The following is a 25,499-nucleotide window of genomic DNA, read 5'->3' as shown; positions in this document are numbered from 1 at the left end:
GAAAGGAACACGTGTGAACAGGTGAGCTTGGTTAATATCGATATGAAATGGGATTTATTTTAAAATTCAAATAAAAATAACATTAATTACTACATACATTTGTAGGAAATAATTCACAGTTGATATAATTTAAATTAGTTCAATGTATTCTCCTGAGTTTATTTCATTGGTTTAATTAACTTTTAAATCACTTGTATTTTCAGTTCTTAGATATTAAGTTATTTTTTGTCGCACACGTCAGATAGGGTTCCGTCATAGAATAGAACGGGATAGTGAACAGATCCACCAAAGAAACAATATCGAAACTTGTAACGTATTACGACTCACAATAAAGTTTTTATATCTTTACTAATAATCGATATGAGGTTTTACGATCCGTTCGACTAATTTAATCAACACTGTAAAATACGAGTTAAACCATCAAGTTTTAAGAATCTACTAACCGAGGAATAAGAATTTAAAATATTATGAGTTTCCAAGCTAATAACCGTGGAGATCACGCGCCGAACGATCAAAAAAACATTGCAAAAATCACGTGAATTTATAAATCTTGCGGTTCAAGTAGTTTAGATAATAATTGCAGCCGATTGAGTAACTTATTACACCAACCAGCATTGGAACAGCGAAGGTATGGAATATGTTCCAAAAACTTCGCTAGTACTACATCACTAGTAAGTACTTTTTCATTCCTAACATGACCAGCCTCTAAATCACGAGCGAAACCGCGGGCACTGACTATCAAATATTATCATAAACTCTTTATCCGTTTAGAAATGATAATCCCTGGTTTAAGAGCTTATTCAAAAAATCTGAAATACGAGTACGTGACAGGATTTGTGCTAAAAGAGATTTTCTGAGAAAAATCGAAGCCTCCTTAATCCCCTTTGGTGTTAAACTTCGAAAAAAGTCTCTGTTATTTGACGCCTAAAGCACTTGAGTAATCGTGGTCATCAAATTTTAAAACTTCCTCGGTATATTATATTAAGTACGTTAATATATGGATCTATTTGTCAATATGTTCAGCCTCTAAGTTTCCCTCTGCTGTGCCAAGGCCTCTGCTCCATTTTTGAGGAGAAACATAGGATCAAACATAGGATCAACCAACCCGTGGTTGCATTGGATTCGCATATAGCAGAATTTTGTTGAAATTGGACATGTAGGATTCTCCACAACCGAGCACGACATGAATTATAAATACAAATTTAGGACATGAATTCATTAGGGGTTTGCGTCGGTTTGGACTCTCAATCATCAGTCAAGTTGAAGGCGTTCTAACGACTGGGCATCGGCTCATTCGAATTTCTGAATGAGTTTAATTTATTAAATGCGTAGTTGTGGTTTGTGGAACAGGAGTTTATTCCATAATGCTCCTCCAATGCCATCGGATAATCCAATCGGATAATCCAATCGGATACATTCGTGGCAGATTTTTTCTTTCGATGTTTTCCAAAAGAACTTTAGGAAACTTATAGGAAATAGGAAAATTAGAAAAAAAAGGTATTTTTTTCTGTTCACTTAGGATGTTCTTATTTTTATTATAATACTTAATATTTGTTTTATTCAAAAATATGGATTCTTTAAAAGGTAAAATGTACCTTTTAAAAAGAATAATAACAATTTACAAACATGTAGAATAATATAGTAAAAATGCATTAAAACTATTTTCATTCGTTTCTTATTTATTTCCACTATTAATTAACACTTCCAGGGCAGTTGACTGGTACATAATTGTTTATACCGAATGAAATTCAAATTGTGAATGAAGCTAGGAAAGTGGTTTGCTTGTTTTTATTGATCATGGTACGCAACCATGCACGGACAAGTCTGACTCGCATTTGGCCAGTTTATTTACAACATATTCTTTGTAGCTGTTGGCTATAGTAGCCTCTATAGCGTCACTGTATAGGTGAGTGGCAGACGTAGTTGTAGTCGAAGAATTTGGTTAGAGCCCGCTGAAGTACTGAGAGTAAGCGCACCGGACCTAATTTCAAAAAAATATTATTTGCTTAGTCATAATAATGATAAATAAAAATAATTTTGTGCACGCTCGCGGCTGGATTTCTATTTTAAAAACATAACTATTACCGATTTTTATGTGCAACATTAGTACCATAATCACTGGGACAAAAATCGTCTCATGCTATCAATATATAAGATGAATGTCCTAATTGGGCATTTGGCCCAGACATTCGGGAGGCATTATATTAACATATTTAATCATTGTGTACCGTTTCACGTACACCTGTGTCCTTTTGTCAACTGGCGAGCAATTACGATGTCAAACATGGAGTGAGCTTGTAATGGTCATGTAAAATTATTTATAGAATGTTATACAAATTGAAGCATTAGAATTTGAAATGATATTGCCTTTGTTAAATCTATTAGTAAAGGCAGGGCATTCAGTAACTAACTTCGTAACTCTTTTGGAAATTCTTGAAAGGGATGGTTGATATTTCTTACGGTACCAATTTCTGTACCATCATATGTCCTATTTGTCTGTCTAGTATTGTTATTTCAATAAAAAAAGTTTAATAAAAGGTTACCGATTTTCTGACAAAATATATGTAGTGTTCACATCAGTAAATGTATAGGAAAATATTAACGCAAATTATATATTTCTAGTTCTTGAAAGTCAGAAAATGAGCTAAATCTACACAAGAGATCGAGAAGCTGATAATAACTATTACCAATTTTGTTGCTAGGTTACTTTATAATAATTATTATTCTTGGCTTAAAGCCATTACAGCATTACCAACCAATACATCAAGGAGTACATCTGTTCAAGACATTCAGAGACAATGAAGAACCGTAAATTTAGGCTGTGATAGTGTCTGACAGCAGAAACACTGAAATAATGAAATCACATGTACATAATGTACATTCTTCGTTCTACATGATGTTGTAATTATATGAAAAGAATTGTGCAATTCCCGAAGACTAATGTTTATTAAGCAACACTAAATATTGAACAGTGTTATTGTAAATAAATAAATATTAAAAATAAATTAATTACTTTTATATTTATTTGGTTTTGAAATCACCCTTTGATTGGGTTGTCTGGAAGAGATGGCTAATAAGGCATAAGTCCGCCCGATGTACAACACTTTTAATGTACTTACTTCTTTTTTTTTGTATTTTATTAATTTTGTGTTACTTTCTTTTTTTCTTTTTGTTTGTGGTGTGCAATAAAGTATAATTCATTAATTCATAATTAGATACAATAAAGGCACGGACAACAGATACTTGGAGATATAACATAACACGTTTCAATATCTATATTATATAGCTGATTACAAAAAAAATATATATATTATATTGACTTACGATTTGCAATCAATATTTCTAGAGGTAAAATTGTAACATAATGATTTTCCTCATTGCCATGAAATACTGAGAATAAAATCGTTGATGGCATCTACAAGTATGTGGATAATGATAACAAAGTTGTATATAGATAAAAATATTTAAAGTACATATATCAATGTACGTATGTGTATGTAAGGTGTATTCAAAGTAGGTTTGCTTCTGGCCATTTGATGGTAAGTGGTACCAATAGACATTAGCTCTTCAAAAACATTATCCAACCTTATATCATCAATGCGTAACTGTTAAAAAATGACCTATATTCGTATGAAACATCAATATTTTTATGAAGGTGCTTAAGTCCTCTTCGACCTCCTCGTAAACGTTGAATGTGATGATAAAAATATTCTATAATTTTATCCAAGCTGTCATGACGTCGACTTTCGTTTAAAATCTAATCTACTAGCAACCTGCATAAAATAAGTATTCACAAATATTAAGATCAATACTTTTATGCATCAATTGCATTTATTATTATGTAGATTGACGTAAATAAATAATAAGAAGGTGGATTATGTTCTGTTGATGACGTTAGTAACATATTATATCTAAAATTTATATCTTTTATTGCATTTTGTTGAAACCTTCTGCAATTATTTTTCTGGTTATTGGTTAAGTAACACTAGTGTATCATAGATAACAGCTGATCATTTATGTATTATAATTTTTTGCCAAATTATTTCGTAAATAATATTAAAATCATTGACCATTTTTGCAACTTATTTAATAATTATTTTACGTGAATACATAACACGCGTTCCTTTTCTTGATCTAATAAAACAGGTTAATCTTGAATTCAAATCTAATACAAAGTTGGCCAGAAATAACCTGTAGCAACAACTTTAGACTAAATCATAGGACTTCTACTCCTACTACAATCCTTTAGTATAAAGAAAAGCTTATATTACTTACAATTAGCTTAGAACTAGCTCTATGATCATAGAAGAACAATATAAGCGACGCGGTCATTACATATAAAATTTGGGATATTGAGACACTTAAAAAATAAAATACTTTGTTGTAAGAGCATAATCGAACCTTATTTCAACTTATCACATAAAGAATAAAATTCAAAGGTAATTTCAACTTATCACATAAAGAATAAAATTCAAACGAAGAATATTTTTGGAGCCTTAGTAAAGAAAGGGTTCTTACAAGGGTTAACCTTTAGTCCTTTTCTCTTCCTCATTTACATAAACGACTTACCCCATCGATGAGAACAAACATGATATAATATTGTTTTCCAATAATCGGCTGGAATTATATTTTTTAGTTAATTTCACGGAAAATAGGACATTATACGCATTCATCGTCAATACATATTAATTAAGAGTAAGCTAAAGGGCTATTCATACAATCGTTGTTCTACAGACGGAGACTATTCATACCATTTATAGCCTAAGATTTAAAGTTTCTTTCAGTAGTGACTTCAAAGAAATCATTTTCACTTTAGCTTCTCGAGAAGTTTCGTATATTATAATTTAGGAGAGGATTTGAATCCATATCAGTCCAATATTGAGCGATATTAGTTAAAGACCTAAAAAACTATTTTGAGCTGTTATATAAGTATCATTGGTTAAACTTTTCGGTGAGTGAGTACAAAATAGCATCCTGATTTATTTCAAGTAGGTATTCATTAAATATTTCAACGAAGTATGCGTTATAGTAATTATATTTGCAATGAATAATTAAGTAGCGATAATTGAATTGATAAATTTTGAATGAGATGCCTTGTTTTAATCTTTGCATGCTGACTGCGTTATTTACAAACGATAAATTGCTTTTTTATTTATATGGCCTTATTTATCACATTATAATATTTACTATAAATTCTTAATACTTGACGGAGGTTTAGTCATTTGTATGACTAAACTTGTTAAGGTCAATTTTATCAATCACGTATTATCTGCCGATATTAAAGAATAACCAAAAACTATAGCATGTGTAAAAAATAATCAAATACTAGTTTCTTTTGTTTTATCTAAAAATTATATTAAATCAATAAATAAAATCCAGCAACCCGCAGTGGAGAAGCGTGGTGGAATGTATCCCAAATCCTCTCCTTAATGGGAGAGGAGGTCACCAGTAGTGGGAAATTTACAGGCTGTTACTTTACTTTATTTACTTTTACTTATGTATACTATAAATAAAAAGTCCAATTAGCATTTACATTGTCAAAATAATTATAAATTATCATTGATTGAATCGCAGGTCGAGTAGTCCGCCTATCATGCAGCAGATTCTGAGGTTTAAATAACAGGCCAGTCATAAGTTATTGGGATTTTCGTTCGACAAATTTTCAGTAGCCTCCGGATTTTGGCAGTTGCAAATGATTCCATTCCTGTGCCTTGGAAAGCTCATAAAGCATTGGCGTCGGTTTGTACGAGTCAGAAAATAGAGTATGCACTTTCTGTTTGCACATACGCTTGGGTATTATAGTATGCAAACTGTATTAGCCTCGAAGAATATAATGTATTTTAAGAGTCATTTTGAAAGATCTCTTTTACCTCAGCATAATCTACATATATCTCATTTCACGCAAAAGTAGAGTATATTTACATCCGTTTTTATAATATAGTATTAAGAAAACAAAATTACTTTTAAAAAATTTATTGCAAGGATATAAAATAATAATCATTAATAAAAACTCAACATACTTCAATCAATTTCTGGTTTTCTAATATTATAACAAAAACAGTAAAACAATGATACGCCTGACCGTATTTCACACTGCTTCCCGCCAAAAAGAGGATGATTTTAAAAGCCATCTGACAGCTTGGCGCATGACGTTCGGAAAGTCACACTAATTTTCTTTATAATAGTATAAACAAGCTTCAAACCTTTTTTGAACGGAAATAGACCTAAAATAAAAGCTTGTTAAATTAAATAGCACGAACTAACAAATGAAAGAGAAAGTGTCATAACTATAGACTCGGTTTCTATTTGAGCCCCTATAACAATAGGAAGAATATTTAGAAGCTTTGTTAATGCTTCTATAGAGGCTTACAGATAGTGAAATATAAACATTTTTATACTTGGCTCTCTTTAAACAAAAAAATAAAAAAAACTGAGTGATTAGCAGCGAAAACTAAAGCAAAGGATTAAGGGCAGACCTCTCACAGTGAATGTATTGTCTCTAAATTTAGAGTCCAAAAAATCACAACGAGCTTATAGATTAAATATATATTATTTTAGTATATGAACGCAAACATTTAGTTAACACAATATTAGTGCATATATTTATTTACTCGGAAGTAAATTGATATTTATTTTGTAATTTGTGCACATCGAAATGTTTCGGCTAGAATTAATACCTATTGTTCTAGCTTGCTTTCCTATTTTCCCGCCAATATTAATCCCATATCCCTTTTCCGCTGTTATTCCCTCGGCCATCGCAGCGTTTAGTACCACCGAGTGACGCGAGCGGCGCTACTGAGACTTCATCGAGCGACGAAGCTAATCCGCCGCCATTACAGCGCGCGCGCGTTAAAAAACTTAATTAAAATTCTTCTAAAACAATACTAAAACCTCAAAATACACAAAAGGCCTAGTGAAAGTGTTACCAGGACATATAAAAGGTGTCATCAGTGCTATAAGCAGAACTTTATAAGAACTTTAAACAAAATCTGTTGTGAAACTAAATTTGCAATTAACCGGCCGAGGTAAGTACCTACAAGCCTACCTCTAATCCTTACATTATACTTACTCCTTGCAACTAGAACAGTTAACAAAAATTAACATAAACGGGTTACGTATATTTCAATTTAAAACAAACAATTAAAAACATTCGAGCGGCTTATGGTTCGAGATTTTCGCCATTCAAGTCCCGCCATTATTAGTGGTCTATCGAGCCAAATTTTCCACGAAACTCCTATGTTGTGCTGGGTTCAAATCTTCTGAATAGATACTCCAGATTAGTCCATATATAATTTAAAACAAATTATAAGGACGTAAACTATTTATCAATAAAACAAAATTGCATAATTTCTAAAAACTTTGTTCAGAAATAACTTTTTAATTTAGTCGGGTTATAGCGTCGGCTTACCTACGAATACCTAGGTACTAATTTTTGATATAATATAATAACTTTTAAAACTTATAAAAATGGAACTTGAAATAAAATTAAAACTGCTTATTAATAAAAGAGAATATGTTTTTCGAGAAATACAAATATTATACGATTTGTCTTGTATAGTTACGAACGATAAAAGTAAACTCGGTTCTTTTAAATGTAGATACAAACGAATTAATGATTTACGTCAAGAATTCATAGATTTTACAAATGAAATTAATTCGATAAAACTTATGTTGAATCCTAGTGAAAATATTGATATGCAATCATTAGATTCTTTCGATACAATGTATTATGCGATAATGGAAGTCGCCGAGGCATTATTGCCGTCGTTGTCGGATGAAAGCGCCGCCATGCCACTCGCGGGGGCCGCATCAAATACGACGGATTATAATAATCAAAAACCTATTTCACGAGCTCGTTTACCAAAAATCGAGTTAATCAAATTCGATGGAAATATTGAACATTGGCAAACCTTCTACGATACATTTCTGTCTTTGGTGCATACTAATAATAACATTAGTAATATCGAAAAATTTCATTATTTAATGTCGTGTCTCGTGGGTTCCGCTTTATCCATAGCAAAGGGGATACCTATTACCGCAGATAATTATCAAATAGTTTTTGACACACTTATCGATCGATATCAAAATAAACGAATATTAGCTGTGAATTATTTGGAAAAAATTTGTAACTATTCGTCATTAAAAACATGTAATATTAATGATTTACGTAAACTTACAAGTCTATTACAAGAATCTGTTAATGCTCTCAAGTCAATAAAGATCGATAATCTGGGTGAATTTATTTTGTTTTACTTATCGTCTCGTAAATTAGATTCCGATACACGTAAACGTTTCGAGTTACAAAATAATAATCAAATACCTACTTTTAATGACCTTTTAATATATTTACACGGTTATATAAAGGTACTCGAGGCTAGTGAACCCACCGGCTCGTTTTTAAAATATAATATGCAATCTCATTTACGTAAAAATAATAATAATAACAACTATAACAGATCCGTTTCATTTCCCGTACATTGCGAAGAATTTGAAAATACAGGGCCGTACTCTGAAAAAGAATTTTTAACGAATAATTATTATAAAAGGGAAAATTATAATTTATGTTCTAATATCGATGTTTATGCTCACGCTACTTCGAATAAATACCTTGAGTGTGCCTGTTGCGGAAATTCTAACCACTCAATTTATAAGTGTCCTGTATTTTATGACAAAACCGTTCAAGATAGGGAAACTGTTGTTAAAACAAAAAAATTATGTGTAAACTGTTTACGATTAAATCATACTGCGGATAAATGTTTTTCAAAGACGTGTTGTACGAAGTGTAACAGCCGTCACCATACGCTTCTTCATAGAGATCGGGATAGTACTGCGGCGTGCCCCGCGGTGTCATCCGTGCCTCCTCAAGGTTCGGCTGATAGCGAATCATTTGTACCGATTAATTCTGTCAACTCTAGTGCCAATTTAGAACATGGTCGTTCGTTTGTGTTATTAGGTACGTGTGTTGTACGGGCGCGAGGCCCTAACGGTGTTTTTAATATTCGTGCACTTATTGATAGTGGTGCGCAGGACAGTTTTGTGACGTCAGAATGTGTACAACTTTTAGGCTTACCGCTACGTCGTTGTAACATAACCGTAGCCGGTCTAGGTCAGAACCCGATACATGAAGTCAAAGGAATGACGTCATTCACTATACAACCCCAAAATTCGGATCAACCTAAATTTAATATACAAGCGATCGTTATGAAGTCAATAACTCATAAAATGCCTTCTGTTCAAATTCCGCAAATAGTAAAAACAAATTATAGACATTTAGTTTTGGCGGATAACAATTTTGATAAATCAGGTGATATTGATCTTTTAATAGGAGCGGAACTTTTCCATAACATTTATGATGGTCAACGACTAGACGTAGGCCCGGGCTTACCGGTAGCGCTGCATAGCGTGTTCGGCTGGGTTATCACGGGAAGGTTTGACCCTGAATATCAAACACCAGCATGTACTACAGCACTGGTAGCATCCACACTTGACTTAGACAATATCGTCAAGCAATTCTGGGAAGTAGAAGAGCCACCGAAGGCGAGAGTTACAAATCCAGAAAATGAAAATTGCGAAAAGTTATATACAGACCTTGTTCGTCGTAACGAAGACGGCAGATATGTAGTACCGATACTACTTAAGGAAGAGCGAGAGGAGTTAGGTGATTCTTTCCACGGATCATTATCCAGGTTATACAATTTGGAAAAACGCTTTCGTCGTCATGCTGAATTAAAAAACGAATATTGCAAATTCATGAAGGAGTATGAAGACCTAAATCACATGGAAGTTGTCAAAATGTCTGACAAAGATTCTAGGTATGTCATTCCACATCACTGCGTACTGCGACCCGACAGTGCAACAACTAAACTAAGAGTAGTGTTTGACGCCAGCGCAAAGACTACTACTGGACACTCTTTGAATGACATCGTATACACGGGCCCCAAACTCTTAAATGACATAGTAGACATAATTACTAAGTTTCGTTTACATCCATTGGTATTTACAGCTGATATTTCAAAAATGTATCGAAATATAGATTTACGACCCGAGGATCGCAAATATCAACATATATTATGGCGAAATTCATCTACCGAAGAAGTCCTTGAATACGAACTTAAAACTGTCACTTATGGCGTTAGCAGTTCTCCTTATTTAGCAATTCGAACGCTACATCAGCTAGCAAAGGATCATGGAGAACAGTGGCCTGAAGCTGCTAGCATACTGCGTGAAGATGTTTTCATGGATGACATTACTGCTGGTGCACCCAACTTAACTTGTGCACTAGATCTGAAAAATCAATTAATAAACTTACTAGATTGCGGTAAATTTGAGTTGAGAAAATGGAGTAGTAACTCACCTGAATTTCTCGCACAACTGCCTACGGAGCATTGTCAAGTCCCAAAATCCTTTTGTGACGATAAAAATCAACAGACTTTAAAAATATTGGGAGTTCAATGGGACCCAATTGAAGATAATTTTACGTACTCTCAATCAGAGCTAAACCCTAAATGCACTAAACGTTCAATTCTATCCAACGTAGCACGAATTTATGACCCTCTAGGCTGGCTTACGCCCATGGTTCTGCAAGCAAAACTTATAATTCAAGACCTGTGGCGGCTCCAGTTGAACTGGGATGATCCAATTCCAGAAGATATTGTAGAACAATGGAAAGAATTTGTTGCTGAATTAAGTAATTTAAATAAAATAAAAATTCCACGTTTCATTTTAGCTTCAACTTCAACGGTATGCGATCTTATTGGTTTCTGTGATGGTTCTTCTAAAGCTTATGGATGTTGCGTATACTTAAAGTCTATAAATCAAAATAAAGCATCGATAAATCTAATTATTGCTAAGTCGCGAGTATCGCCGATTAAACCGATTACTATAAACCGTCTTGAACTTCTTGGTGCAGTGCTTCTAGCTCGAGTTTTGAAACATATGAACGATTTACTTCAGTCACATATCAAAATTAGAAACGTAATCGCACTAACGGACAGTAGTACAGTGCTATCCTGGATTAATACTGAACCTTACAAACTAAAGACATTTGTATCTCATCGCGTAGTAAAAATTGCTGACACTATAGGAACAAAAAATTGGCACCACGTATCTACGAATGACAATCCTGCGGATCACAGTAGTCGTGGGCTTACATGCTCCAAATTAATCTCGTCTCCGTTGTGGTGGGCTGGTCCAGCGTGGCTCGTATTAGAATCGTCTGACTGGCCTATATCAAAATATTCATATACATCATCTGAAAATCTACCGGAGCTAAAACCGTTACCTCATTTAGTACATACTGTTGAATCCAATCACTGTAACGAAAATCCTATAGCAAAAATATTAAAAGATTACTCATCATTATCTAAAGTGCAGCGAATAGTAGCATGGTGTTTAAGATTTATTTCTAAATCAAGAAAACTCAACAAGAATTTTGAAGGTTTAATCACAGAAGAGCTGGAATCCTCCCTATTCGTGCTAGTGAAACATGAACAAACAAATCATTTTGGTGAAGAAATTAAATCAATTAAAGATAACAAATCATATTCACGGTCCATTCAAAAACTAAATCCCTTCATCGATCAGGCAGGGCTCTTGCGAGTGGGGGGGCGTTTGGAAAATGCGCAGCTGCCACTGTCCGCGATTTATCCCTTATTGTTACCTAAAACTTCTCGAGTTTCTGTTCTAATTATAGATTACTACCATCGACTACATCTTCATTGCGGACCACGAACTTTACAATCGATAATTCAGCGAAAGTTCTGGATTTTAGGAATACGAAATCTCATAAGATCGCGCCTCGCTAAATGTGTTACCTGTTGTAGAGTAAAACCTACACCCATTACCCCTATTATGGGAAATTTACCAGAACCTAGAGTACAAGGTACACGTTGCTTTCAAAATATTGGTGTAGATTTTGCAGGTCCCTTTGTGATTAAAGAAAGCAAAAGGCGTAATGCTCGCACTTACAAGGTGTATATTTGCGTGATGGTGTGTTTAGCAGTAAAGGCAATACACCTAGAACTGGTAACAGACTTGTCAACACAGGCATTCATAGCTGCTTTCGATAGATTTGTATCACGTCGCGGTCTTTGCAAATTGATAATTTCGGATTGCGGTACTAATTTTGTTGGCGCTAAACGTTATTTAACTGAAGTGCAACAGTTCCTCTTAACTAGACAACCTGATCTGAATGTAGAGCTTTCGAAACGAAACATTATTTGGCATCACAACCCACCTACGGGTAGTCATTTTGGAGGGATTTTTGAAAGTGGTGTCAAGTCAATGAAATATCATTTAAAAAGAGTCATTGGTTTACAAGTGCTAACATTTGAAGAGCTTCTAACTGTCATTAATAAAATTGAAGCTGTGTTAAATTCTAGGCCGTTGTGCGCGTTATCTAGTGACCCTTCTGAAGTGGATGTCTTAACACCGGGACACTTTCTCACTGGAGGGCCGTTGGTTTCATTACCCGAGATGCCGCTTACGGAAGTTTATTTGCCGCCTCGAGAGCGTTGGCAGATGTTACAAAGACTAACTCAATCGTTTTGGAAGGTGTGGCGAAACTCTTATCTACACACCCTGCAGCAAAGATGCAAATGGTTCGAGAGGCAGCCTAATGTTAAAATAGATGATGTAGTTGTAATTGTTGAACAAAACCTACCACCATTAGAATGGCGTTTCGGTCGTGTGACTGCGCTTCATCCTGGCACTGACGGCATAGTGCGAGTAGTTACGTTACGTACAGCAAATGGGTTACTTCGCAGGCCCGTCGTAAAAATTTGTCCTTTACCGGTCAATTCTTAGCTCATCAATATATTAATTACCTATTTCTTTTTTTTTTTTTTAATTCAGTCTTTCTATAATAATTTTAACATGTAAAAACATTATTCTCGCATCAGATTCATTTGAACTCAGCACTACATTTAATTATCTATTTCTTATTCTTTTCATAAAACTTAATGTCATATTTTTGAAATCCCTGGAGTGATTTCAAGTGGGGGGGAATGTTCTAGCTTGCTTTCCTATTTTCCCGCCAATATTAATCCCATATCCCTTTTCCGCTGTTATTCCCTCGGCCATCGCAGCGTTTAGTACCACCGAGTGACGCGAGCGGCGCTACTGAGACTTCATCGAGCGACGAAGCTAATCCGCCGCCATTACAGCGCGCGCGCGTTAAAAAACTTAATTAAAATTCTTCTAAAACAATACTAAAACCTCAAAATACACAAAAGGCCTAGTGAAAGTGTTACCAGGACATATAAAAGGTGTCATCAGTGCTATAAGCAGAACTTTATAAGAACTTTAAACAAAATCTGTTGTGAAACTAAATTTGCAATTAACCGGCCGAGGTAAGTACCTACAAGCCTACCTCTAATCCTTACATTATACTTACTCCTTGCAACTAGAACAGTTAACAAAAATTAACATAAACGGGTTACGTATATTTCAATTTAAAACAAACAATTAAAAACATTCGAGCGGCTTATGGTTCGAGATTTTCGCCATTCAAGTCCCGCCACCTATGTACCACCGGCTCAAATAATTCTATTTTTGCCGGCATCGTAGTCATGAAATAGGATGATTCATTGTCATGTATCAATGATTGATATCACTGAATTGAAGTATCTGTTTGTATTATTTAAAAAACCGCTTTATACGAAATACATATGTACGTGTATACGGGACATATATAAAAAAAAGCTTTTTTTTAAATTTGTCCGATGTTTAATTCGGCTAATCTCTGGAACGACCACATCTATTTTGACGGGACTTCCACTGTCAGATAGCTGATGTAATAATGAGTAACTTAGACTACAACATTAACTTTTTTGTTAAATTCAAAGGCGCACGAAGTCGCGGGCACATCTAGTGTAAAATAAATATGCGGCTTCAATGTCATATGATTATTGTGTCTGCTGCGACAATTAATCATAGATTTTTTGTATATGACAGGTTTTGGCATAATTGACCTTGTCAACGACATACCGCCTCTGCTTTAAGGAAACTTCATATGTTCGTAAATAGTAAACTTACTAATTTAAAAGGCTGTATAAAATGTTTTAATACAAATCCAGAGATAAACCACATTAGAAATTTCGCCATCCCTATCAAGGACCGTGTGGCCTAATGGATAAGGCGTCGGACTTCGGATCCGAAGACTGCAGGTTCGAGTCCTGTCACGGTCGAATGATGTATTTTTATGATAGAATTATTTTTGTTTTTAAAAATGATTAAATATTTTGCTATGGATATTGTAGATAAATACATCGTGTAATTATTAACGAAAGGTCAATAATATACGTGTTTTATAGAGTAATTTATTCAATTCGTACAATGTTTTCTAATAATTATTCACTATTTTTATCGTCTTTTTTATTGTTTTAATTTTATATACTATGCGCTATCAATATAATTTCCAAGCACAGTTGTTTAAATTGTCTATCGTACCGTAAATATATATATGAATGTTTGTGTGTATAGTCTTTTTGAACTTCTGACAAACAAAAACTTGAAAACAAATTTAAGCCAGGTCTGAAATTAGAGATCGCTGAGCCCTGGGACTAACAGATGATCCTAATTATTTTCCAAATAAATTGAATTTCAGGTATATGATTGATTGAAATAAATTATTATCCTTTAGCTCCTTATAAAGATTCTATATCATTCATATTTTATTATTTTGTACGGATTTCGTACAAGATAGCAAACCGACCGACCGCAAAGGAGTTGGTAGTGCTACAACCCAGTTGGTGGCTCAGAATGCATCCTAGTCCTACATCTGATCTTTCCGGACGTGTCAGATTGCGTACCCATTAGATCAGACACCGAGATATTCTTATAGAACTGTTCTCAGCTGTGTTTGTGAACTTAAGAAGCTTAATGATCCTACGCAGTTAATAAGTCCTGAAGTGCCGTACTAGCTAAAATTCTGATAGGCCTTTTAACTGATACAACCCACGGCCTTTAAGACCCACCGATATTACGATTATTGGAAACGTACAAAATAGTATAAAACAAAGTCGCTTCCCGAAATGTCTGTCCTTGTGTGCGCTTAGATCTTTAAAATTATGCACAGGATTTTCATGTGTTTTTTTAGTAGATATAGTTATTCAAGACGAATGTTATCGTGCGTTACATGCATAATATAAAAGAGAAACACTGATAATTTTAAAGTTTTCTAATGTAATGTCGTAAATATTTTTTTGACATAGAAAATGCTGTTTAGCATTACGTACCTACGTAATAGATCAAAATAATGTACTACAGATTGTACCTCTTAAGAAGTCTACAACAAATCTGTAATGGTATACATATATACCTCTTACGAATATCCCGAAAAAAAAATCCTATACTTTTTATGGGAAATGATGATTTATTTACGAAGTGATTTTAAGTAATACAGCATCAATCTTTATCCTATTAAGTACCTGAAATACATTGTACATTTAATGTAGATCAATATGGCGCATTGCAGCATGGAATTTAAATGAATATTTTTGAAGATATTAGATGTGTATGTTGTGTGTAAAGACTCCCGTGCAAAGCCGGGTCTCTAGTTATAAATATCTTGTAGATCTTGAGCGCAATTTATATGAAATTAAGATTAAATATCATTTTGTTGTACGCATTTCTTGGTAAGCATAAAGCATTTCTTTCATATAATTAAAAAAGATAATTCTTCGAATTTCACAAGAGAATTGATCGTCTTAATGCTATTAGCTGAGGTTCGACGTCAAATTGAGTTCATGATAACCTTTAAATACATTTAAAACGTTAAACGATTTTTGTACGCAAGTTTAATTTATCAAATTTGTGTTATAAAATTTCGTTTCCGTATCATATTATTATAACTCAGCCATATTGAATAGTTTATTTTTATGTAAACGTCTCTTTGAAATATTACATAGTTTGTCAACAAAATGAGTCATATGTTGAATGAAAATAAAGTATGAAGGATACATCCCTATGCCTATCCCTACACTTATGTAAGAAACATTAAGCCTTGACTTATGACAAGCGACTGAAGTCAATTAACATTGAATTTAAGTTTTCTGAAATGATATTTATACTGTTTATATTGTTATCATTTGCCGCTAGATGGCTCTGCATCATATATTTCATGAACTTGACTGTGAGTTATTTGTTAAATGTATTGAACATATAAAATATCTAATATTTTTGTAATGAATCAATGGAAGATTGATAAATGGACAACTGTTTATAAGTCGTCATTTGTGACCACAGCAATTTACCATCCACAAATCAACATTCATGGCTTTTCTAAATAATTGAAATAATTGACTATCCAAGAGGCTTGGTGGTAGGGGCCCCAGACGGGCCCTACCCAGACGGGCTTGCTCAAAGGAGCAAGCCCGTCTGTGTACCACCCACTCACCGCCAAATAACAGTACTCACTATTGTTGTGTTCTGGTTTGAAGGGTGCGTGAGCCACCAACCTATACTCTAAAAAAAATCCAAGAGGTAATAAATTGATGAATCAAAGGCCACAAATGTATCGACAATTAGTTCTGAAAGTGTCCATAGGCAGTGATGGGCAGTGATTACTAAGCATCAGGTAATCCGCTGGCTCTTTTGCTCATAAAACATATCTCAATGCATTGCCAACAGGTATAAGATATTATAACAAAGGCATCATCCTATAATTTAAATACTACTAACTGTAATAATACTTTCAATAAAATAAAATATGAACGTCTTCTTAGTTTCGAAACAATCTTTCAAGTTTAAATTAGTTAAGAAAAATATGTCAGAATCACAAATCAAAAAAATACAGACGAATTGATAACCTCCTCCTGTTTGAAGTCGGTTGAAAAACAACTTTCGTCTAATTATCCTAGCTCAGCCAGTTAAGCTAAAATTCTAAAATCCGAAACAATATATATCCAGTAAACAGTTAAGGTTTTTTTTTCTGTAAATATACTTTCCATAGCTTTCCGGAAATTGGAAGTTGGCAGGGCTTACTCCGGTTTCTCAAAGCAAGTAAAGCCGTTGATCCACAACCTCAATCCCATTTTCTGTCTTGTGTAATTTGCTATTCCATCGGATTATGAGAGTAAAATACTGGACTATAATATGTCTTGTTCAGCTGGCTAACTTCCTTGAGAATAATCTTAGCTGAGAGTGAATGAATGAAAAGGTGCCGAGATGGCCAAGTGGTTAGAACCGGTGATTGCGGGTTTAAACCCAAGCAAGCACCACTGAATATTCATGAGCTTAATTTGAGTTTAAAGTTCATGTCGTGTTGTGAAAACATCGTGAGAAAACCTGCATGTATTTAATTTCATAGAAATTCTGCCATATGTGTATTCCACCAACCAGCTTTGGAACAGCGTTTTGGAATATGTACTACCTACTACTACTCAAAGGGAGAGGAGGCCTTAGCCCCGCTGTGGAAAATTTACAGGCTGTTGTTGTTGTTGAGAGTGAATGTGGAGGGAAGGACACTTCACTATTAAAGATCTGAAAAGGGAGCGAAGCTTTGATTGTTTGCACGGCAACAAGAGCGTTCGTCGATCCTCAATGTTATTATTAGAACAGGGTATTATTGTTTACCTGAGTTCGAAAATTCCTCAAAGTGGACCGGATTGAAACTCAATTTGCGGCGGAAAGTATTTTCTTAAAATATATTTATTTCATCAGATTTACAAAACTGTATAAAGGTAATTATAATTTTTGTTTTTGTAATTATACAAGATATTTCATAGGCCTATGTCCTTCTATCGGGTACGATCTTGCTGAATCTCAAACTCGGCTTGGCTAACCTTACGGCTAAGCTCTATCTGATAGAGTCATATCTCATAGAGTTACTTTCGAATGAGCTTTAGCAACTGCGCTGACTGGTCAAATCTAGTAACGCGCGCTTATCCCGCTTCCTGTTACACACTTCCGACCCTTTAAAAAAATTACTCCCACAGATTGCGGGAAAGAAGCACACAGAAGTAAGAAGACAGTTTGTTAAATAAGTCATTTATACGTCAATGATTACGTCACGAATTAGTAATATAATGTGAAACGTACCTTTGGCACCAGTTCTTAGAAGTAGCGTCGCGGGCGTCAGTTACTGTCATACTCTGAATCGTCATGTTTTTCTGATTACTGAAACAATATAGATTATTAACGATTATTCTCCTTAGTGTGGACAAGACAGATGGACCATAAGCGGCCAAAATAAATGATGACTTGATAAAACATTATATATTTTTGAACTTTGAATCACTTTATAGTTTCATTTTCTAAGAATATTACCAAGTTAATTAATGTTTTTTTCAGGCTTAAAAAAGGAATGCTGTAATACGAGCCATCATTGAAAGATAGCGATATAACTCACTTATAAATATAATTTCATTTAACATTATAAATGAAATCACGTAAATTCTGCGTAGCACCGAAAATTGAACCGTGTACAGAATTAACTTACTTTGGCCCAATGGCAAAATAAAAGCCAAAATAAATCATATACATAACAAATTGAGTTAAGGTCGTGAGTTGAGGTTAAGGCCATACATACCTAGATTTTATTTTAGCGTTTCTCCTCAATCATTTATGTAATGTAATTTATTGTAACAAAGTAACATCCCGTGAATATCCCATTACGAGCTCCTTAATTTACAACTTTATCAAAGTGACCCGAGCTAGATTGAAAGTATATTAACCATGTTTATTTTGTCCACATGTGTTGCCAGGTGTTTGAACAACGTAACAGCTTTTGACATTTTGATGAATGGATAGTTGCCTGGAGGTATCCCAGTACCTTTATTAGACAATGTGACGTTATCAAAAAACGAAAGGAAACACGGAAGAATTTCTACAAACACAACATCGAGTTGCGGGTCGATCGAAGTTTGATCGAAATGGAGTCGAGTACGAATCGTAACCTTTTTTTTATTGAATTTACAATATCCACGGGCTCACAGTTGCCCGTTTTACATTTTACATTAAACATTTTGGTGTCTTATATTATATATTTTTACTAAACATCAGCAGATCTTCGCTGGATTTCATTCTTGTCGTCTTCTTGGGAGACGTTGCCCACACTGACTTTTTTCTTTTTTTTTATTATAAAATAATATATACATAATCTGTAATATATATAACCGTTACGTGGAATTAAGTTACGTTTTAGTTATTTATTACTAATTAACGTAAATCGTATTGAATTATCTAATATTAGCGGTAATGTACAAAACTGATAATTATTACGCTTACAAAAATATACTTTCATTGTAGTGCAATAAATATTCATTTCTCAACCCAAATTATGTCTTTGTAACATTTGCAGTTCAAGCCCGTAACCCTTTGAGTAGTGGTGCAAAAACTTTCATTAAAAGTGTAACACCTCGCCTTATTGCTTCCACTAGTGACAGGGCTGGTTTATTTTTTGCCCAGAGGATCGGAATTGCGAATCGGCGGGAAAATGTTGCTAGTATTCTACAGAATACGCGGTCATGATTTGTAACAGTAACTATTTTTTTTTTTAATTCGTCAAAGCTCAAATATGTGTCAATATGTGACGTATGAATATGTTTAAAAATATATACATTTATTTTATTTTTTCTAACTTAAATAACTAACGGTCATATTTTTACTGCTTTTTAGAAAAATGAATGTCTACCACATTCAATATTTTATAATAATATTGTATTTATCATAGGTATGATACAAATAGATCAAAAAGGTTCGTTGCAAAAATATTGATATAATTGGTTTAAGCTGCCCGTTAAGCCGAAGCTTAATATTTATATAAATTGCAACTACGGTTTATCTGGTTAAAGTTTACGGATATATACAATTTTATTTTGTATCCGTTATGTATGCTTTTGTAATACTGTGATTATTTTTTGTTACGGAAAAAACTTAAATTTAGTCATGATATTGTCATCTGAAAAATTAAAAATAAATGTTAATTTACGTGAAATAGGTATTATGGAATTATTAAGTTACAATTACATCATCATAACCCAGGATTTAAACCCAGACAAGCATTGAATTGTCATGTGCTTAATTTGTCTTTATAAAATAATTCATCTCATGTTCGGCGGTTGAGGAAAATATCATGAGGAAACATGCATGTATTGTGCCTAATTTCAATTAAATTCCCCTACATGTTTCCACACTGAAGCAGCGTAGTGGAAAAAACCAAACCTCCTTAAAAAGGAGGAGGTCTTACCCCGGGGATATTTATAATGCTATGTGCAAGTACGCGGTGAGTCACCACCACTCAATCTCAAATCAATCATATTGAACCGCAAAACAATACTTAATAGTGTTGTTCTTGTTTGAGGTGTCAGTCTAACTAACTGGATAAGGGACATCACAATTACTACTAAAGCGTGGTAGTGCAATGAAAATGTGGAAGATTGTTAAAACAATGTCATTTTTTGATAGACGGTGTTTACCACTTACTGTCAATTTGCCCTTTTGGCAGTTTACCTGGCTGTGTTGTGTAAATAAATATGTACAAATATTGTTGTCATTTTAATGTGATTTTAGGTACAACGCCTTAGATCCTAAACTTCTATACTAATATTATAAATGTGATAGTAACTCTTTTCCTCTGTCTGTCTGTCACTCTTTCACGACCAAACCTAACAACATCACATTAGAAGCTTCTAAAGTTATCAGTGTTATTCTATTTTATTATGAGTATAATACATAAAAACCTTCCTTTTTTCGAATTGAATCACTTTATCTATTAAAACAACTATATTAAAATCCTTTACGGAGTTTTAAAGATTTAAGTATACAGACAACGGTAAGCGACTTTGTTTTATAGTATGTGGTAATATTATACAGAGGTACAAATTTATTTATTTATTCTCTACGCACTCATATCTATCGATCTAATCTAATTCATATGGGCATAGTTTATTTGGATTATTTATGTGATACGTCTCTGAAATATTTATCGAAAATATTAGTATTAGCACATTACGAACAATGTATATCTAGTTATCATAGTTTAATCTACCGGCTAGAAGTCGGGACGCGGAGTTAGTTTATTCGTATGAATTATTGTCGACAAGACAGTTATGAAATGGACGATATTATTTTCTATGCCTCGTGTATATTGCATAGTAAATAATGTAACTTGAGATGTTGATTTTGATACACCGTAATCTGTTTTCCTGACACTTGTTCGTAAGAATGCGTAACAAGCGAATTTCACAAAACAAAAGCAAGCTATATAAGACTAGCATTCTAAATAAAAAACTCGTGTAACTAAATTCAAGTGACAGTTATTAAAAATGGGATATTTACCATGCTTTTTTATTTCTATTTGATGGCGCTCGATATTTCGACATTAGCTACGTATTTCTTGTTCAAGAGACAGTCTTAGTGAACAAGACATTCATCAAAACAAATCAAATCAAATCAAAATAAACTTTATTCAAGTACGCGTTTACAAGCACTTTTAAATCGTCATTTTACAATTAAGTGAAGCTACCACCGGTTCGGAAAGTAGATTCTACCGAGAAGAATCGTCAAGGAACTCAGCAGTTACTCTTTTTTAACATTTAAAAATACAAAATCATGTTAGTTAAATACAATAATTTAAATTAATATATCCTGCTTGGAAGTCAACCGGTATTAATATTCCGTTTTGAATAACTAAAATAAAATAATAAAAATAACCATGTTCATTTAGAATTTCACGTGAAAAAACTGAAATATTAGAAATATATAATTTAAGCAAAAAGTCTTTCGTATCAGAATTAAATTCCAACTTTATTAAATTCCTTTGATCTTCGCCCAACAGTGGGGCATTACCAAGGTGCTCATATTTTTATTTACACTTTACGAATACAATTGTATTGAATTATGAGACTCAACTAAGAGAGCAAGCGAACGTTCATCTCAGTGCAGGAAACATTCAATTTATCAACGTTTATTTAATTAAAAATAATTCAAATTGTTTGTACTATGTTCATTTATTACGTATTGTGGCTCCATATTTATAAAAATCTTGTTAAATTATTGAAAAACGCAGCGTATAAATAAAAATAAGATTGTGTAGATGATAAGAAATTTTGCAATTCTGAAAGTACTTATTTGAATAAAGTGTACCTAATATTGAATTGTTTTTTTTAAATAAATGTCACAAGACACACGAGTATACATACGATAATTCGAATAAATTGATTTATAAGATTACTAATTAATTTCTTCAAACAGTGTTATCGGTATTTAATTTCTAAGATTAAGTTTAAGTTATAAAAATTTTTGAGCCAGGCATCCATCCAGTTAGAGCACGTCAATCTTAACTGAAGATTTTATGAAGGTGAACAATATCTGACAGATGAGATTTCACGTGGAGAAAATGTCTCAAGGGGAAGTCCTGACAATATTATGTGTTTCGAATATGATTAGTTTCTTGTATTTGAGAGTAATGTGATTCTGAATAATTGTTTAACAAGTTATTGCCGTCAAGCAGGCTATTAATGATGTGTGCGCTGTTATGTAAATATGTTTATTACATGTTCTGAATAAAAAATATGCTAATTTTATTTAAGATACTTACGCGATGAATGGCCTACGTATTAACGACATAAGGGTTTTTCATTTCGTTAATTATTAATTGTATGTCTTAATAATTTATTAGAATTGTAATTCCGATCTTCTAGGCGAAAAACGTTTCCTGTCATCACTGGAGGCAATAAGGCGAAGTGTGCACCACTTTTCCAAGGATCAAAAGTTTCGACAGCAAATGGGACAAAGTACAGTACACAAAAAATGTGGTCACGAAAGTTTTTTTTTTTATTCAAAGGAAAAGCGATAATAACTTAGTTTTAAGTAAATTAATAAAACATAGAGTGAGGATTTTTTTTTTTCAATTTCAATGTACACGATACGTAAGAGCGTCACGCCGTTTGTCGTCATGTCATTCGAATCGCGACAGTTGATATTTTACATTAAAATTTAACTATTAAAAACTTATTTAAGAATAATTATATATAAATTATTATTTCCTTCCGTAATAATACCCTTAGGGTTCAGTTTGTGTAAGGTAAATATATTATGTGATTCATGGGAATATTCAGAATATTTGTATTTTCATTGAAAAGAGTTATTTTGATAGTAATTGCTGTGTTTTTCCTTAACTTAAATATGTTTGTCGTATTTCCCCATTGTGTTATAATAATTTAACACGAAATGTTATACCAGAATAATTATCTAAGTTCTATGACAATTAGGAATTGCTAAATGTTAAATTTTATTCATGGTTATGTTAGCAAAATTGTTACATATAAAATAAATTATTCGGAAATAATTATGTATTATTATAATTAAATTTGTTACTTCAACCGAGCGAAATTTCACCTGTAGCACATAAATTGTCAAACCAAATTTAACCCTCGAAGGGTAAATAAAAAAAAGTAACGACATTCTTTCTGGGGACTCAAACTATCGCTAGACCAAATTTCATCTTAAGTGCTTCAGCGTTTTAAGCGTGAAGAGGTAGAAAAGAGCTGAGGCTCCAAATATAACAATAACTACTTTATATAATCGTAAATCGACTTTTAAGTAGTCTAATATTTTTCATTTCATTTAACTTTGGAGGACTCTAAAAAATATGTTGAATACGTAAATATTTTTATTACTTTTTAGTGCATATTTATTTGTTTTAAAATAGTGTTTTGTTTGAAGTCGGTTTTTCTTTTTGTTAAAAATTTTATTTATAATATAAATATAAATGATTGGGTTATAAGGAGTCGCATTTCGAACAACATATTATGTTATTTTTACTAAAGCTTATTGAAATAAAACTCAATTACAATTTAAGACGATAGACTAATATATGATTTAACATTCCAGTATATTGTATACTTATAGTTTTTAAAAAGAAATTTAAAAACTATTGTATTAATATATAAAAATAAAATTATTAAGTATGATATCCGAGTTTTGTATAGTTATATTACAGAAGCTACCCGGTGGTAAGGCGGTGGTGGTGGTAATATTCCAATATAAATTTTATCGCGATTTACTGGTAAGGAATCAACATTAAGGATGATAAATAAAGGAATATAATCAAAAAATTGTTTTTCTTTTTCGACTAATAATAATTGTAAATTTATTTTTTATTATTATACGATGAAAATTCTGTCAAAATCTATTTCATAAGAATAACACACAATGCAGTTTTACGCTTAAACCTTAGTACGTACCCCGCTCCCAAGAGTAATATAGTTTATTATATTTAAATATTGATTATATCTATTGATTGACTAAATCTATTGAATGGGCTATACAAAAATATTTTACGTAAATAACACTGGTGTCTCAGATTAGCGCGCAAACAAAACAAATTCTTGAGCAGTTATATATATGTAAAGATATATAATATGTTTTATTAGATATATTTAGTTTGTTTAGCAGTTAACTACAGTTCGTTTCCTCATGCTTTTTCAATCGCAACAAGAATAATGAAAGCATTGTGATCTGATGAGAAAGTAGGTTAGCATTGTATCACAAATGGATTTATCTTTATTTATAGACAGTTTTTTTACTTCTTATATTTACTAACTAATATTAGTTGTATTGACTGTTCATTGAATCTCTTTATCATCATTGAGTAATATATCTATATGAGATCAATTTTTATATTAAAAAATATTGTGTATGTACACGATATTATCAACGTCGTTAAAGTCAATAAGTTCAAAAAAATTAAGCGACGCTTTAGTGGACAAATTTATATAAGAACACAATCATAGTTTTATTTGTAAAGACGAAAATGAGTAATGTCCATACATGTATAAAATCTCAAGGCACACACGCTTACCTTATCAGCAGGTGCTAAAACGCAACAAATACTTAGTTATAAATTAACACAACACAAAACACACTTGCTTATTATATACACAATAGATATCACAGTATCGATATAACACTAAATATTACACAATTGTTATGAGTTTTAAGCGAATCCTCGCGAGTGAACATGCATGCGCACGCTCGGGCTCTACAATTTGTCTGATGAGACGGAACGTTGATTGGTTGCTGGTAAGACGTTTCGTGTCCGGCCTTTTAGAGATGATGGAATCGAAACTGATGTATAACCCGTTCCGAAGTAAAAAACTAAGGGCGGTATATCGAACGGATCTCAGCTCTGCCGTTATTTTTGAATTTTGTACTGATATTTATGGGATATGAGAAATGTTACTCAAGTTGTATATCATAAGCGTGTTATATTTAATAATGAATGAAATAAAGGAAAAATACACACTAAATCATACGACCTTCATTTAGGACGTTTCCCAACATTTTTTTTTTGAAAGCAGAGAACAAAACAATGTTGTGAGTAAATTATAACAGAGCTGAGCTATTTTTTTTTTGACGTTTTTTACTACAAATTTTTAGAAGCTGAATAGCAATCATAACATTTTTCCTTATTGGTTTTGCAATATTTTTTTTATTCTTGTAGAGCATTTATATTAGTATGCATAATCAAGTTGCTAGTCCTTCACACTATACAT

At 32.9% G+C, this 25,499-nt stretch overlaps 1 protein-coding gene and 1 non-coding gene across 2 annotated transcripts in view; one reads left to right on the top strand and one right to left on the bottom strand.

The window, feature by feature from the left end:
* The window catches only part of LOC124534476 (glutathione hydrolase 1 proenzyme-like), a 75,156-nt gene extending 50,144 nt beyond the window's left edge, over nt 1-25,012 (bottom strand). The window contains exons 1-2 of the mRNA XM_047110374.1: nt 24,806-25,012; nt 18,040-18,117 (exon numbers count right to left, since the gene is read on the bottom strand). Of these exons, the coding sequence (XP_046966330.1) occupies nt 18,040-18,104 (65 nt within the window). The 5' untranslated portion in view covers nt 18,105-18,117; nt 24,806-25,012. The remainder of the gene's footprint in view (nt 1-18,039; nt 18,118-24,805) is intronic.
* Trnar-ucg lies at nt 14,114-14,186 on the top strand. Its single transcript has one exon. It is a non-coding gene; the product is annotated as a tRNA-Arg (tRNA).
* Nucleotides 25,013-25,499: the final 487 nt, after the last annotated feature.

This window comes from Vanessa cardui, chromosome 12 (assembly GCF_905220365.1).
Source record: "Vanessa cardui chromosome 12, ilVanCard2.1, whole genome shotgun sequence".
Classification (NCBI taxonomy): domain Eukaryota; kingdom Metazoa; phylum Arthropoda; class Insecta; order Lepidoptera; family Nymphalidae; genus Vanessa; species Vanessa cardui.
This window is presented reverse-complemented; position numbering and strand designations above follow the sequence as displayed.